General features: G+C 35.6%; 1 protein-coding gene across 1 annotated transcript in view; it reads left to right on the forward strand.

Annotated features, from left to right (window-relative positions):
- Positions 1–14,674, forward strand: part of MEIOC (meiosis specific with coiled-coil domain) — a 14,969-nt gene extending 295 nt beyond the window's left edge. The window contains exons 2-8 of the mRNA XM_029929230.1: positions 330–461; positions 3,894–4,048; positions 7,126–7,230; positions 8,147–10,019; positions 10,616–10,750; positions 13,878–14,058; positions 14,424–14,674. Coding sequence (XP_029785090.1) covers positions 330–461; positions 3,894–4,048; positions 7,126–7,230; positions 8,147–10,019; positions 10,616–10,750; positions 13,878–14,058; positions 14,424–14,653 — 2,811 coding nt within the window. The 3' untranslated portion in view covers positions 14,654–14,674. The remainder of the gene's footprint in view (positions 1–329; positions 462–3,893; positions 4,049–7,125; positions 7,231–8,146; positions 10,020–10,615; positions 10,751–13,877; positions 14,059–14,423) is intronic.
- Positions 14,675–15,447: the final 773 nt, after the last annotated feature.

Genomic DNA, 15,447 nt, shown 5'->3' on the forward strand with positions numbered 1-15,447 from the left:
CGGTGGTCGCCGCATCATTACCGACGCCGTCTTCACGTCGGGCGGCGGCGGCGGCGGCGGCGCTGAGGCAATGGCCGGCGTCGTGGGCCTGTCACGGCCGTCGACGGCCGTGCCTTTGCGGACGGCCCGCAGAGGTGGGGCCCGCAGGCAGAGGGGAAACCGGGAACAGACAGGCGCCGGCCGCGGGATCGGGACCCGGGTCTCCTCGGGGCGGGGTCCGAGTGGAGTGGCGAGAACTGCGGCGGGCCACCAGCCGTCTGTCGTTTCGGCCCTGGCTTTGCAGTGCGTGATGCGGCTCCCGCTTCGTCCCTGTCCCTGTTTTCGTGCAGCCCAAGGTAGCGTTCCGTGGAGGCGCGACTCGCTTGAACCTCGGTGCCGACCCCAGCGGGAGATTCACGGACGTATTCAACAGCATGATGCTGAGCGGCTCCTCTTCCTTCTATGATTGCTACAAATCGCAGGTCCATCCTTTGTTAGAGGATCCCTCCCCCCAGTCAAAGTCGTTTCCCCGGGCCCGTTCCTATAGATGTTGAAATTGCTCCAAGTTTAGGACCAGAAAGCCAAGAACCTTCCTTTCTTTCTGTTTAAAAGCCGGTAATAATTTCAATACAGAGTCTGTGCAATACCATACTTTGCTTTGAAAACAAGATTTTACATTGATTTTTGTTTTCATTGTCCTCAGAAATGTAAGAAAATCTGTATATTTTTTAATTTTTTATGGTTTTTATTTATTTTTGAGAGAGAGAGAGACAGTGCGAGCAGGGGGGCGGTCAGAGAGAGAGGGAGACACAGAATCTGAAGCAGGCTCCAGGCTCTGAGCTGTCAGCACAGAGCCCGATGCGGGGCTCGAACCCACGAACCGTGAGATCATGACCTGAGCCGAAGCTGGACGCTTAACTGACTGAGCCACCCAGGCGCCCCAAGAAAAATCTATATTTAGTAAGACCGTAAAGTAGTTGTTCCTCCAAGCGTTTATTGCAAGTCGGCCCCAAAATACTTTTGATCATTGGATGGTGAAAGTTTTCTTTATGCCTTCATTTTGTGGCTTTAATAGTGTCTTGGACACTATTGGATTACATGCTACTTTTTGCTTCACCTAAAACCATTAGTTTTATTAATCATATTAAATTAGGCTTCGGAGGGGCGCCTGGGTGGCTCAGTCGGTTAAGCGTCTGGCTTCGGCCCAGGTCAGATCTCATGGTTCGTGGGTTCGAGCCCCGCATTGGGCTCTGTGCTGACAGCCAGCTCAGAGCCTGGAGCCTGTTTCCGATTCTGTATCTCCCTCTCTCTCTGACCCTCCCCTGCTCGCACTGTCTCTCAAAAATAAATAAAAAGCATTAAATTTTTTTTTAATTTTTAAAAATTAAAAAAATTAAAAAAAATTAGGCTTCAGATAGTGTAAGTCATTTTCATTTGAAATTATTTAACCAGGACATCAGTGTTGTTATACTTTGAATTATAACAATAGCCCAAAATAATTAATTTTATTTAATCCACACAACTTTGTATAATATTGCACCCACTGTACAGACAGAAAAACTGTGGTTCAGCTTGATTCATGTCTTAAGTGAGAAAGCCTAAGTGGACCGCAGGCCTTTTTACTGCCACGACTAGTATTCCACTGCTCTCTATACTGTTTTCACAGCTACTAAAATTTACTTGGATTTAATATCAATCAAGTATATCCAGGATATATAAGTGATACATTTTGCAGTTACATAGATTGATTATTATGCCAAATCTAAACATTTGGGAACTTAATTCCTATAGATGTTTTAACTGAGAAGGGTCCATATTTTTAAAGTATAATTGTGTGAATCCACCACATTACTTTAGCTGTTTGTTTTATCCTAGAATATGAAATTGAAATCAATCTTCTAAAAGGATTTAATTTTGCTAATACTCAAATCTTAAAGTATAAAACGGAGTTGAAAGAATACTCCTAAAATGTATTTAATTTCAAATACTGTATATCTTATTTGATATTACATAATCTGGAAATACTTCTTTTAAGTCACTATATCAAAAAGATGAACAATTATTTATGTCACTTTGTATGTTTCACACCTTAAAGAGTGTTGAGGTGGGCCTATGATAAAAACTCCAGAGCTCCAGGAATAAAATTATGAAAGATTCCAAAGATAAAAGCCTTTATAAAAGTTATTGCTAACTAAGAAACTCTGGAAAGTAGTTTTTAGTGACAGTTAGCAAAAGTATTTTGGTGCCTCAGTTTCCCCAGCTTCAGAATAGTCAGCATTATATATATATATATATATATAAATATAAACAAGACAGTTGTAACATGTAGTTTTCAGATAGCAGTCATAACCAAAATTTAAACAAATGGTTGTAAATATTTGAGATTCTTGAAGATGGGTGATGGGAAGATGCAAATTTTCATATTTTACTGGTATAGTAGAAACTCAGAGTTGTGTTTAAAGAGTTGTATTTCAGTTATGTCTATGAAGAACAAAAATTTAAGAATACTTTGATCTAAATATGTCTTCTCTCTTTATGTAAACTTTATAAAAGCAATTAGAAAATATTTTTAGTCAGAATTATATTTCTACTGTGTTCAGATATTTGTAGTTATTACATCTCAGATTTCATTTGGAGAATTAAAATATGTGAATTTATATTTTCAGACTTCTTTAAAGAAGCATTTTCTAGAATAAAATACATCTAAATAGGTTAGTTTAATCTTTATTATTAGTTAAATTCATTCTGCTATTTTAAGTATTTAAAATTTTTTTCACCGTACATCAATCCCTTTTGGAAAGAGGCAGTATTTTGTTTGTTTGTTTGTTTGTTTGTTTTTGAGAGAGAGCATGCAAGGGAGAGGGGCCGAAGGAGAGGTAGAGAATCTTAATTAGACTCCACGCTCAGCACAGAGCCCATCATGGGGCTTGATCACACAACTGTGAGATCATGACCTGAGCCAAAATCCAGAGTGAGACGTTTAACCAACTGAGCCACCCAGATGCCCTAAGAGGCAGTATTTTAAATCAATAAAAGCTTAAAAGTCAATCTTTTACCTTATTTACTCAAAGTAAATTATAGAACCATTCAACAAAAAATGAGCTTATATTTTTCCTTCTAATTGTAGTAATAGCTTTTAAATTTCTGAAGACATCATAAAATTTTATATATCATTTTTATAATATCTCTTATAAATAGAAACTAGGCTGAAAATTAAAGATATCATTTAAAAGTTCCTACAGTAGGGGTAAAAAGGCCTTGAGTTTGGGTTTAGTTTTGTCACCTATCAGCTCAGTAACTTGTAGCCTCAGTTTCCTTGTTTTTAAAATACAGTACTCCTGTCACAAGGTTGACTGAATACAATGTTATATAGAATTTCTTTGAAAATTCTGTATAAATAAATGTACATTCACCTTTTTTTTCCCCACAGATTGGAGGCATTAAGACAATTTTGTAAATGATGTCTTGAAAATAACACTGCTAGTGTCTACATATCACTTAACTGTTAAAAAAAAAATAGAAGTGTAGTAATTGTAGGTATTTCGTACCAGGGAAAAGCAACAGTACTGATCAGATCTGCTGAGTGCCTGATTTTGTAAACAAAATTTTATTGGAACATAGCCATGTCCTTTATATATTGTCTGTGGTTTGCTTTGGTGCCAGAATAGCAGAGTTGAGAAGTTTCAACAGAGACCTTACCAGCCAGCAAACCCTAAAGTATTTTTCTGACCCTTTCCAGAAAAAAATTCACGAACCCCTAGTGGAAAATAAGCTTAGGTAGCTTAGTCTAGATTTTAAGTCTCCCAACTCTTACACATGTGTTATTTCCTCTAATTTCTTGTTATTTCACTAATATTCTATAATAAATGTAATTTTGATGTGTTTTATGTGCAAACATGTCTTTAAAATTTCAGAGTGAAGACAGTGTTGAACCAAGGCAGACCTATACTCCACTTCCTTCAGCAGAATATTCAAGTTCTATAGATTCTTCACTTTTCTATGCACCATGGTCTCCTTATGGAGATGATATTAAACAGCCTTCTAATTCTCAGATCAATGTAAAGAACAGGTAAATTAATAAATCATATTTTAACAGGCAAATTAATAAATCATATTTTTCAGGCTAAATGAAAACTTTTAAAGTTTGATTACATGAGAACCCAGTTGTATTAGCTCTTTGTTGTCTACATCAGCATTTTCAGGTTATGGCATGACAGTTTTATTTATCAAACTTTTAGAAACCCTACACTGGGCAGTTCTGTGTTATAAGTTTTTGCTCATTACTTTTTGTTTATTCATTAGAGGCAGCCCTTAGTGAGTAAATCTTAAGTTCCTCTTTCTAAAGATAACTTATATAATGGGTTATAATTTTTATATTTTTCATCCAATTTTAATTTAAATTTTTAGTAATTATTTCCTTCACGAGTGCACAGCAAACAGGATTTTATCAAACATACCATTTAGTTAGTTTTGAGAGAGAGAAAGAGCAAGCAGGGGAAGGGCGGAGAGAGAGAGAGGCAGAGAGAATCCCAAGCAGGTTCCATGTTGTCAGCATGGAGCCCAGTGAGGGCCTTGATCTCACAAACTGCAACATCGTAACCTGAGCTAAAATCAAGAGTCTGATGCCCAACTGACTGTGCCACCCAGACCCCCCCCCCAGTTATTTTTAAATTCCATTAACATTAAAGGCCTAACTCTATGCCAGATATCTCCTACTAGGCATATTACAATCAACATGGCAAATATTATCTCCAGCTTTATAGATCTTACAATAATGGTGATGATGACGACAATGACAATGACGACTTGCTGGGCACAAGTATAGTGAGGTTTAAAAAGGAAGATAGGATATTATGGGGTCCTGTTGGAAAGAGAAGTATAAAGGAGTAACACCTGCCTTTATTTTAATTATGTATAAGGGAACAGTTGATAAAGGCTGATGCAGCTTTAGTAATTGGATAATAATTATTTTAAAAATCTTAAATATTCTTTTTTTTAAGCTTTAAAAAAAATTTTTTTTTAATGTTTATTTTCAAGAGCGGGACAGAGTCAGAGTGTGAACAGGGGAGGGTCAGAGAGAGAGAGGGAGACACAGAATCAGAAGCAGGCTCCAGGCTCCAAGCTGTCAGCACAGAGCCCGATGCAGGGCTCGAACCCACAAACTGTGGGTCATGACCTGAGCCAAAGTCGGACGTTCAACTGACTGAGCCACCCAGGCGCCCCTTAAGCTTCTTTTTAAACTCTACACCCAACATGGGGCTCAAACTCACGACCCCTGGATCAAGAGTCACATGCTCTACCAACTGAGCCAGCTGGGTGCTATCCTTAAAAATCTTATTAATTAAAAAATGTTTAAAAAGTATTAAAAACTAGGGGCACCCGGGTGGCTCAGTCGGTTAAGTGGCCGACTTTGGCTCAGGTCATGGTCTTGTGGTTCTTGAGTTCAAGCCCCGCATGGGGCTGTGCTGACATGACAGCTCAGAGCCTGGAGCCTGCTTCCGATTCTGTGTGTCCCTCTCTCTCTGCCCCTCCCCTGCTCATGCTGTGTCTCTCAAAATAAATGTTAAAATATTTTTAAAAAACATTAAAAATTAGGGTGCCCGGGTGGCTGAGTCAGTGGAGCGTGTGACTCTTGATCTTGGGGGTCATGAGTTCGAACCTCATATTGGGTGTAGAGATTACTTAAAAAAACAGTTGAAATTTTGAAAATTTTGGTAAGTGCCATAAAATAGTGATCTTATTAAAAAGACTATGTAATATATAATTCTACAAGAATATGTTTTCAGTTGGTATATGTTCATTGAAAAAATTCAGACTTTACAGAAATATATAAACAAAAGTGGAAGTTCACCTTAACCCTTAACACTTCCCAATTATAACTACTAATAGTTTAGTATATATTAATTTGAATTATTTTAGAAATATACTAATATATTATTATACAAAAAAACTTTACATCCAATCTTTTTGAAATAACATGATATGGTAGAAAAAGCATTAGACTTGTAGGCAGACCGTTTGTTCAGTAAGTGTATAGTACAACAAATCGCATACACTTGCAAAATACAAGTTTCTTAATATCTCAAATGATCATTCTTCAATAGCTGAAAGATTACTAATACCTTCCCATCTTATGTTATGAAGATCAATGAACTGTTGGAGGGTTATGCAAATATAAAGGTATTTTTATTTCTAAAATGTCCTAACACTATGAAATGTTAGAAATAAAGTGTGAGAAAATAAGAAGCTACAACTTAAAGCAACATATTACTTCTAGGAACAAATTGGTTTATATGGATAGGATATTAAAAGGCACTAATTTTCCATCTCTTGTTTTTTACATTTTGTATTATTTAGACAGTGTTGGTCACAAGGTGGGATTTCAGGTACATGGAGCTCCAGTTACTTTAGAAAGGATTTAGGGATGGCCAAGAAATCTGTTACATCTAAGGGATAGCTGTAATATTACTGTGGTATCTAGGATGACCATATCACATTTCACTTTTTAAATCCAACATTTGGTCTAAAGAGTTACAAAAATAGAGTAGCAGATTTGTATGGTTTTCAAATCACAAATGAAAAACCGGAGCAAGTGTTGATGGAATAATGTATAATGGGACCAGATATGCCTTTGGAAGCAGCCATGGTGCCAAGCATGTCTAAAACATCGTAAGTCAGAGATTTATATCTTGGAACTTAAAATGAATAGCATGTGTTTGGGAGAAATAAGAGTTAAGCATACATTGCAAACTGGACCTAGGATTTGAAATGGAGAAACATGTAGCATAGGCAGTATGCTAAAGTGGAAAATATTCTTTAGAAAAAAAGAGAGAGAGTGGGAAGTGCAGAGAGAGACAAAATCACAAGCGTGCTCCACACCACTAGCACAGAGCCCAACACAGGGCCCGAACCCATTGTGAGATCATAACCCGAGCAGAAATCGAGTCAGATGCTCAACCTTCTGAGCCAGGCACCCCTAAAAGTGGAAAATATTCTTGAGTTCCTATTCCCTCTTTATTTGAAGTGATGGGATAAATTCAATCCAAATATTTTATGGAAAAATAACAGCATAAGAAGTCTGGAAATAGAAAGCAATATTGTATTTTAGTATGAGGAAAATAATTTACATGTAATATTCATTTTTAGGACTCAAACGGAAAGAAATGACTATGGCAGTGAAACAGACTTATATGGACTTGTGTCTAACATTTTGGAAGAACAAGATAAGTCACAGCCATATTTTGCTGAGGGGTTAGTATGTTATATAAGCTTTGTAGTATATAGTAAGCTTTTAAATTCACACATAACAGATTACTGTATTTATTAGCTTTTATTTTTTACTTAATAGGGAATCATGTGACAATAGACATCTTAATTTAAATATTTGTTTCTAGCAGCCTTGACTTTGCTGATGTACTTGCCATACAATTGGAAGTTTCAGGCTTAAAGTTTAATTTGCTATTAAGAATTTTCATTTGGAAAGTTATTCTTCCATAATTCAGAGCTATTTCCCTTGAGTCATGAGCTAAAGTTTGACTTAAAGAGTACAAATTCCAAAGAGCTTTTATACATCTATCCTACAGAATAAAACTATTATTACTGCTATGTAGAAATACGTATGGATTTTATTCATATGGTAAAAAAAATTTAAATACACTTTGATTGCTTTTTTGGGTATGGAAGCCACATTATCCAAATGCTGTATTTCATAAATAGAGAAATATGTAGCACACATGTAACCAATTAAAATATTTTAATTTTAGTAATAGCAAAGTACATCTTTTTCATTTAAAAAATGTGGTCAACAACATTTTTGTATTCTATAATAACCTAATTAAAGGAAAAAAACTTTTGTTTCCTGCTTACTGTAGACAAACAATTCATGCAAGACCATGTAGTCACCAGCATCAGGCCTCAGTTAATACCTCTTGGGAAAGTATACCGAAGACATATTAAAATCTAAATGCATATTAATGTAGCATGTGGCACATTCCAAGTGATAGAAAATTATTTGGATGTAATGGTAATTTATAAGGCAAGGTTAGAAAGGATTAGATAATGGGGAGGTGAAGCAATATAAATGTTTTGAGAACCTGTCCTACCTTCTCCACCGGAAATAAAGTCATTTAAAATCTGAGTTGTAATTAAATATATTTACTTGTTCTAGGACCTGCTCCTCCAATTTAAAGTCAGTTTGGCCAATGAACACAAGCAGATTTACAGATCACCATGACCTCTTAACAGAAACCAAAAGGCCAATAGATACAGCCATCTCTCAGCAAGCTTTTTATAGTGGTGATGCTGTGTCAGCAGTGGAAAAGCAATACCTGCATAATAGTAATCTAACACCACAACAAAAAATAGATGAAATTTATCATGGATTTACTAGTGTAGACCTTGAAGAACAATGGATGTACCCCTCACGAAGTGATCATTATAACTGTTACAATATCCAGACAAATGATACAGCTAAGGCAACATCCCAAGATAATCCATTTATCAAAACCTGTTTTACATCACAGATGGGTCTGTCTGACATCATGAAAGAATCAGGAATTGATACTTACCCTCATGGAAGAGAGAAAATATGTGCTAAAGGTCTTGAAGCACCATTACAGCAAAAAAGGGCAGAGATGTTTCTTTCTCAATTTAATAGATACAATGAAAACACAGATTATTGTAGATACCCAGAATATGTTCATCCTAATAAGGCTAAGCTTAATAAGTGTTCAAATTTTAATGTCCAAGATAGTAAAAAGTTAGCCAATGGCACACCTGAAACACCAACTGTAGAAGCAGACACCTACACAAAGTTATTTCAGGTTAAGCCGGCAAATCAGAAAAAAATGGAAGAGACGGTACCTGACCAGCAGAATTTCACATTTCCAAAAACCACACCACATCTGACAGAAAAACAGTTTGCAAAGGAAGCAGCATTCCCTGCTGATTTTGGCTTAAAATCAGAATATGGACTAAAACCTCATGCAGCTTGTCCAGCTAATAATGATTTTGCTAATGTCACAGAAAAACAACAGTTTACTAAACCTGACCCCTCAAATTCTGAGTATTTTAAGTCTGTGAATTTATCATCAAACTCAGCAACACTATCAGGAGGTATCAACTTAAACAGACCAACTTGGATGAATATCCAAACAAAAAATAACACTCTTATTCCTTACCGAAATCAAGCTAACTTGATGAAATTAAATAGTCACTTAAGTGTAGCTTCTAAAGGTTCTAAGCATTCTTCAGATTTACCCCAACTATCATCCACAAATTTAACCCCGAGTAGCAGTTTATTTCAGAAGTGTTGCCAAGAAAATCCTTCAGCATTTTCTAGTTTTGATTTCAGTTACAATGGTGCAGAAAGAATTCAATCTGTCAATCACATGGAAGGACTGACAAAGACTGGAGAAGAAAATATCTTTGAATCAGTTACTGATAAAAAAATAAAGCAGCCAAATGGATTTTGTGATAACTATGGAGCTCAGCAGTATGGGATCATTGAAAATGTAAACAAACATCATTTTCAAGCTAAGCCTCACAGTGGACGTTATGATCCTGAAGAAGGTCCAAAGCGTTTAGATGGCTTATCTCAAAATACATATCAAGATCTGTTGGAATCACAGGGTCATTTTAATACCCACAGACAGGGAAGTGGAGACAACAGAATTAATAGCCGTGTGAATCGCACACAGGCATCATGCTTTTCTAATAATTATATGATGGGAGATTTAAGGCCTAATCAGAGTTTTCAACAACTTGGTTCAAATGGGTTTCCCCTAAGATCCACTCACCCATTTGGCCATTCAGTTGTTCCACTGTTGGATTCTTATGATTTGTTTTCTTATGATGACTTAAGCCATTTATACCCTTACTTTAATGATATGATATATGGTGATAATTCCTTTTCTGGTTTCGTACCAACTTTTGGATTTCAAAGACCAATTAAAACCCGTAGTGGACCAGCCAGTGAACTTCATATTCGACTAGAAGAGTGCTATGAACAATGGAGAGCATTAGAAAAGGAGAGAAAAAAGGTAATATAAATCTGTCCATTTAGGAGTAACTTAGGATGTTCACTCTGACTATCTTCATTTTGTTAGTGTAGTTCAAGAATACTTGGCCTTATTTCTAAGCTGAATTCTTCTATGATGTACAGTATTTAAGTCCATGACTCTAAGGAATTAGATGACTTAACTAAAAAATGTAAGACTTAAAAACTATTATTTATATAAAGGTTTTTTTGCCCATGAAGTAGACCTTTTCCTTAATGAGCCAAAAGTTTACTTCTTTTGGAGTGCCTGGCTGGGTCCATTGGAAGAGCATGTGACTCTTGATCTCAGAGTTTTGTAGGTTAACGTCCCACATTGGGTGCAGAGATCACTTAAAAATAAGATCTTAAAAAAAAGTTCCTTTAATTAAGTATTAAACTGTTGGAGCCTTCAGGTACTTTATATGCGTTAAATATAGAAAAATACAGTGGTATTGTGGTTTGCATTTGTTCTGTTTGATACTGAAACAGTTTTAAAGTAGTCATTTTCAATTTATTTATTAGGCCTATAAGAAATGTTATTCATAATTGAATCATATTTAGAAAATTCAGCACCTAAAAATTATATAATTTTTTTTATAGACTGAATTGGCCCTGGCCAAGAATTACCCAGGGAAAAAAGTATCCAGTACTAACAACACTCCAATTCCAAGGCTGACCTCCAACCCATCTCGAGTTGATCGCTTAATTGTGGATGAACTTCGAGAACAAGCCAGAGTAAGCTGTAAAAACATCCAAAAATGGATTTTTTAATTGCTTGATAAAATTTTAAAATGTTTCAGCAAGTCAGAGTTCTGAATGATTTTTAAATCCCATTTATGCATAATTCTCTGAAATATATTCTTTTCCATGTTTGGTCCTACTACTATGATTAATAGTTAGGAAAGGGGACATAGCACTACCTCAATCCTTTTAAAAGCAGATTTAGTAGGTGCGCCTGGGCAACTTAAGCATTCAACTCTTGATTTCCCCTCAGGTCATGATCTCACAGTTCATGGGATCCAGTTGCACATCAGGCTCTGGGCTGACAGTGTGGAACCTGTTCAGGATTCTCTCTCTGCCCCTTTCCCTGTTCTTGCTCTCTCACTCTCGCTCTCAGAATAAAAATTGAGCATAAAAAAAAGTAGGTTTAGAAATTTAAATGGTTCCTCTTTAAGAAACCTAGATCAGCAATAGAGCTAATTCTCAACAGAATTTTAAAACAAAAATAATTTTGAATACTACTTATAGAAAAAGTCCCATTTCTCCAACAAAACAAAAAACACGTTTTCTAGCTAGATGAGCAATCTGTATCTGCATTATACAAAAGGAGAAATTAACAGGGAATTACCATATTTTATTTTCTTAACCTTGCACACTTGTTACTCAACAAACGTTAACTGTACTCAGCAATGTATTAAATACGGATTAACTGAAAAGATACTGAAGAGTGTAGGTATGCATAATTGTATAAAATAGCTTTGTTTTAGAAAAGGAGTATATCACTTCAGGTACAAGGAATCCTGACATTAGGTCATTTTGTAATTTAACAAATGTTTATTCCTATTATCTCCTTTGTAATTTCAGAATTTTCTACAATTTAATAGAGTAGGGTAAAGTTATTCTTTTTTGACCTTCCTCTCAAAAACTTTGAGATGCTTTTTAAATATGATAAAATATTATTGGGAGGGGTACCTGGCTGGCTTAGTTGGAAGAGCATTTGGACTCTTGATCTCAAAGTTATGGATTCGAGCCACACACTGGACAGAGATTACTTAAAAAACAAAACAAAACCAAAAAAACCTAAAAAAATTCCTGGGAAAAAGCATGCTGTGAAGATAGCTTGCTTCTATGACTGAATAAAGGCCATTTTAGGAATTAGAAAAACCAACATAGCAGAGTCTGTTTTATTGAACATCAGTTTCATGTACTTTGCTGTTTTTAAAATACAGATATGAACTACTTCAATGGAAAAAAGTGATTTTACCTAGCTTTCAGGTGGTCAGTTGAAATTCTTTTATCAAATCTGTAAATTTGTATAATGGATTTATCAGTATTATAATCAGATACTAACATGGGTTACAGCCAGATGTTAATAAAAACTTCGATCTTTTATTATCTTTCTTAAAACCATCCTAAGTTAAAATTCCTTTTTCTCAGCAATCCATTTCTAGGCAATAAGTCAAGTGATTGCAAACATAATAAACTTTTTTGAGCTCTGCTTATGCTTCACATTAATTTAGGTTATGTTTATAGCTGTAATAATAATTTTATCTATATTTAGCAACATTAGGGGCACCTGGCTGGCTCAGTTGGTTAAGCGTCTGACTTTGGCTCAGAGCATGATCTCAGAGTCTGTGAGTTCGAGCCCCATGTCAGACTCTATGCTGACAGCTCAGAGCTTGCTGCCTACTTTGGATTCCGTGTCTCCCTCTTTCTGTGCCCCTTCCCTCCCCTGCTCATGCTTTCTCTCAGAAATAAATAAACATAAAAAATTTGTTTTTTATTTTAGCAATATTAGACTGATGATCACAAAGGGCAAAAATATTTTTACATGTACTACTTTCTAGTTTGCTGGTTTAACACAATTCTCAAAAAAACCCCACCTTCTTTTAAAATTAAAAATAAGCTGTGCAAATTTCTTTCACTTATCAATTATTTAAAATTATTTTAAAAATACATAATTTAAAAATGGATAATTAGTAATTCACAGGAGTTTTTCTTTGTGGTTTTTCCTTTATTTTCTTTTGTTGTTTTGTTTCCCCCTCAAGGACCCTGGTGGGTTCAGTAGTTGGGAGGAAAATATTTAATACCTGTGTACTTCTGTTTTCTCCATGGATCCGAAGTGATTACTCCAAAGAAACTTGAAATGAGCATGAGGTTAGAGGCATTCATTCAGGTGCTGTTAGCTTCTTCATTGAGAGATTTTTCTATTCTCTAATCAATGAACACCAAGTTCTTATGTGAATTTTAAATCATTTAGCTCCCAAAGGCAATGACTATGTTTATTTGATGTCCAAATCCTAACTATTGAAAAAGTTCTCTTTCCTTCCACCTTTCAAGTTTAGAATTCGAGATGTTAGGTATATGCAACTATGAATTATACTTCCCTTACTGATCCTACTGGATTAGGGATTCCTTAAAACTACCTCTAGCCTGGGTGGCTCAGTCGGTTAAGCCTCCGGCTTCGGCTCAGGTCAGATCTCACGTTCCTGGGTTCGAGCCCCGCGTCAGGCTCTGTGCTGCCAGCTAGCTCAGAGCCTGGAGCCTGCTTCCAGTTCTGTGCCTCCTTCTCTCTCTGACCCTCCCCCTCTCATGCTCTGTCTCTGTCTGTATCAAAAATAAATAAAACATTAAAAAAATTAAAAAATAAAACTACCTCTAGTTAGTATGATCTGAATATTTCTGATTTCCAAAAGGAGAATAATTGAAAGCCCAAAAAGGACTTGCTGAGGTCAGGATAATTCAATCTAGGGCTTCTCCCTTTTAGCTCAGTGTTTTTCCCTTTAGATTACACTACCTCCTAAAAATGTTTTTTTATTTGCAGGCTCTTCTCTTATTTGCCAAAAACAATACTGGATCTTAAATTTGCACTCCCTGTCAGTGACATGGAAATGCTTAAATGTTTGATTTTTTAACTGTTGCTTATTCCCAGTAACTGATTACCGAAACAAGTAGGTACAAAAGACTGACATTACTTCTTTATTTTCCCCAGCATGGTGTCAGGACATGGTAGGCACTCAAGTATTTATTAGATGAATATTATTGCTCTCATCTGTATTCTACTTCATTGAAGATTTGTTCTTACTTAAAGACAGGGCAATGTGGTTATATGCCTTATCAGAATTCAAAATGTTTCCCTCAGGTTGTGACTCTACTAGGCAAAATGGAACGCCTTCGAAGCTCTCCCCTTCATGCCAATATCTCTACTGCTCTTGATAGACACTTGGAGTCCATTCATATTGTACAGTCACGTAGAAAGGATGAAATTGTTAATGCTTCAAATCGGCAAAGGCAAGGAGTTCCTAGATGCCAAGATGACAGAGGTATAAGTGTTAATGCATATTCTTTTGATAAGGCATATTCTTTTGATAATAGCAAAATTGGTAAATCATCCTCACATAATTTATTCCATAAGCACTTTGATCAGTTTTGTTAATTTTACCCATTTAATTATAACTCCATCAATGTCTGTGTTCTGCCCAAAGCTTAGTTCTTGTCATACGAATCAGAAACAGGGTATCAACACTTTTCAATATTAAGTCAAATAGTTAACTCAGTCAATAGCCATTCTTCTTTTATAAAAATAATAATGTTTGATCATTTAATAGCATAGCATTGGGCTTTTTAAGAGTTAAGGGATACATAAAAGATATCTAATATGAACTGACTCTGAGTGTTTGCTTTACAGATGTTTTTGCCCTTGCTTCAGCAATTAAAGAGATGTGTGTGGCTACTCGGAAAGCACGCACTACCCTGTGGTGTGCACTGCAGATGACCTTGCCAAAAACAGCCAGTACAGCTGGCCAAACAGATGTGGAAAAGGCTTTACAAGATACAGTAAACTGTGAAGATAAGGTCCATGAAAACATAAATAATAGCAATCTAATGAACCAGAGAGGTGAAGCAAACAAACATTAAGGAAATGCCAGCAGAAAGAATACAAATAAAAAGCTGATAAGGTATCAAGACATGCTAAAAAACTTTTAATGAACTTGTCAAACTTGAAAATTTCAGTACATTAATTTTCTTTCAGATTTAAATACCTTAATGAAGTCTAACTTCTATTTAAAAATCTATTTAGAATGATCAGATATCATAGTTTAAGGTGAACTCAAAGAAGTTGACTACTCTAGGAGCTCCGAGTAGTCAAAGATAACAAGTTTAAGTAAATTATATATTTCCTAACAGCTAACATATTGCTTAAGCCAGTTCTGCAGTGCAGGTAAATGCAAATGTGAAATTGTTCTAGAAGATATGTTTCATTTAGGTCTGCCTTAGTAAGTAGAATTTCAAATAATGAATCTAAGTGACTGTAACTCAATTATGGCTACAGTCTAGTAACCAAATTTTGATTGTGATATAAAAGTGGTTTCCTTACAAAACTGGATAATACCTAGGAAACAAAGGAAAACAAGGATGAACCCAATATTCATGTAAAAATTTAATATTTACAAACACTACCATATTTATAAATTTGAAATCTTAGTACCTAAGTATATGGAGGGAAATGCATCTGATTCTCCTAAATTAGTGATAAAAGTGCCAGTGTAAAAACCATGCAAGTTACTGATATAAAAACTGTTCAAATCATTTGTGTATATTAAAATTTAATTATACTATCAATTATTATATACTTCCAGTTTTAAAGTATTTAAATTGAATCAAAACAAAACATTTCCTTTATCTGGATCTTTTAGACTTGATGCCTTGAT

The sequence above is a fragment of the Suricata suricatta genome, chromosome 17, assembly GCF_006229205.1.
Source record: "Suricata suricatta isolate VVHF042 chromosome 17, meerkat_22Aug2017_6uvM2_HiC, whole genome shotgun sequence".
Lineage (NCBI taxonomy): Eukaryota > Metazoa > Chordata > Mammalia > Carnivora > Herpestidae > Suricata > Suricata suricatta.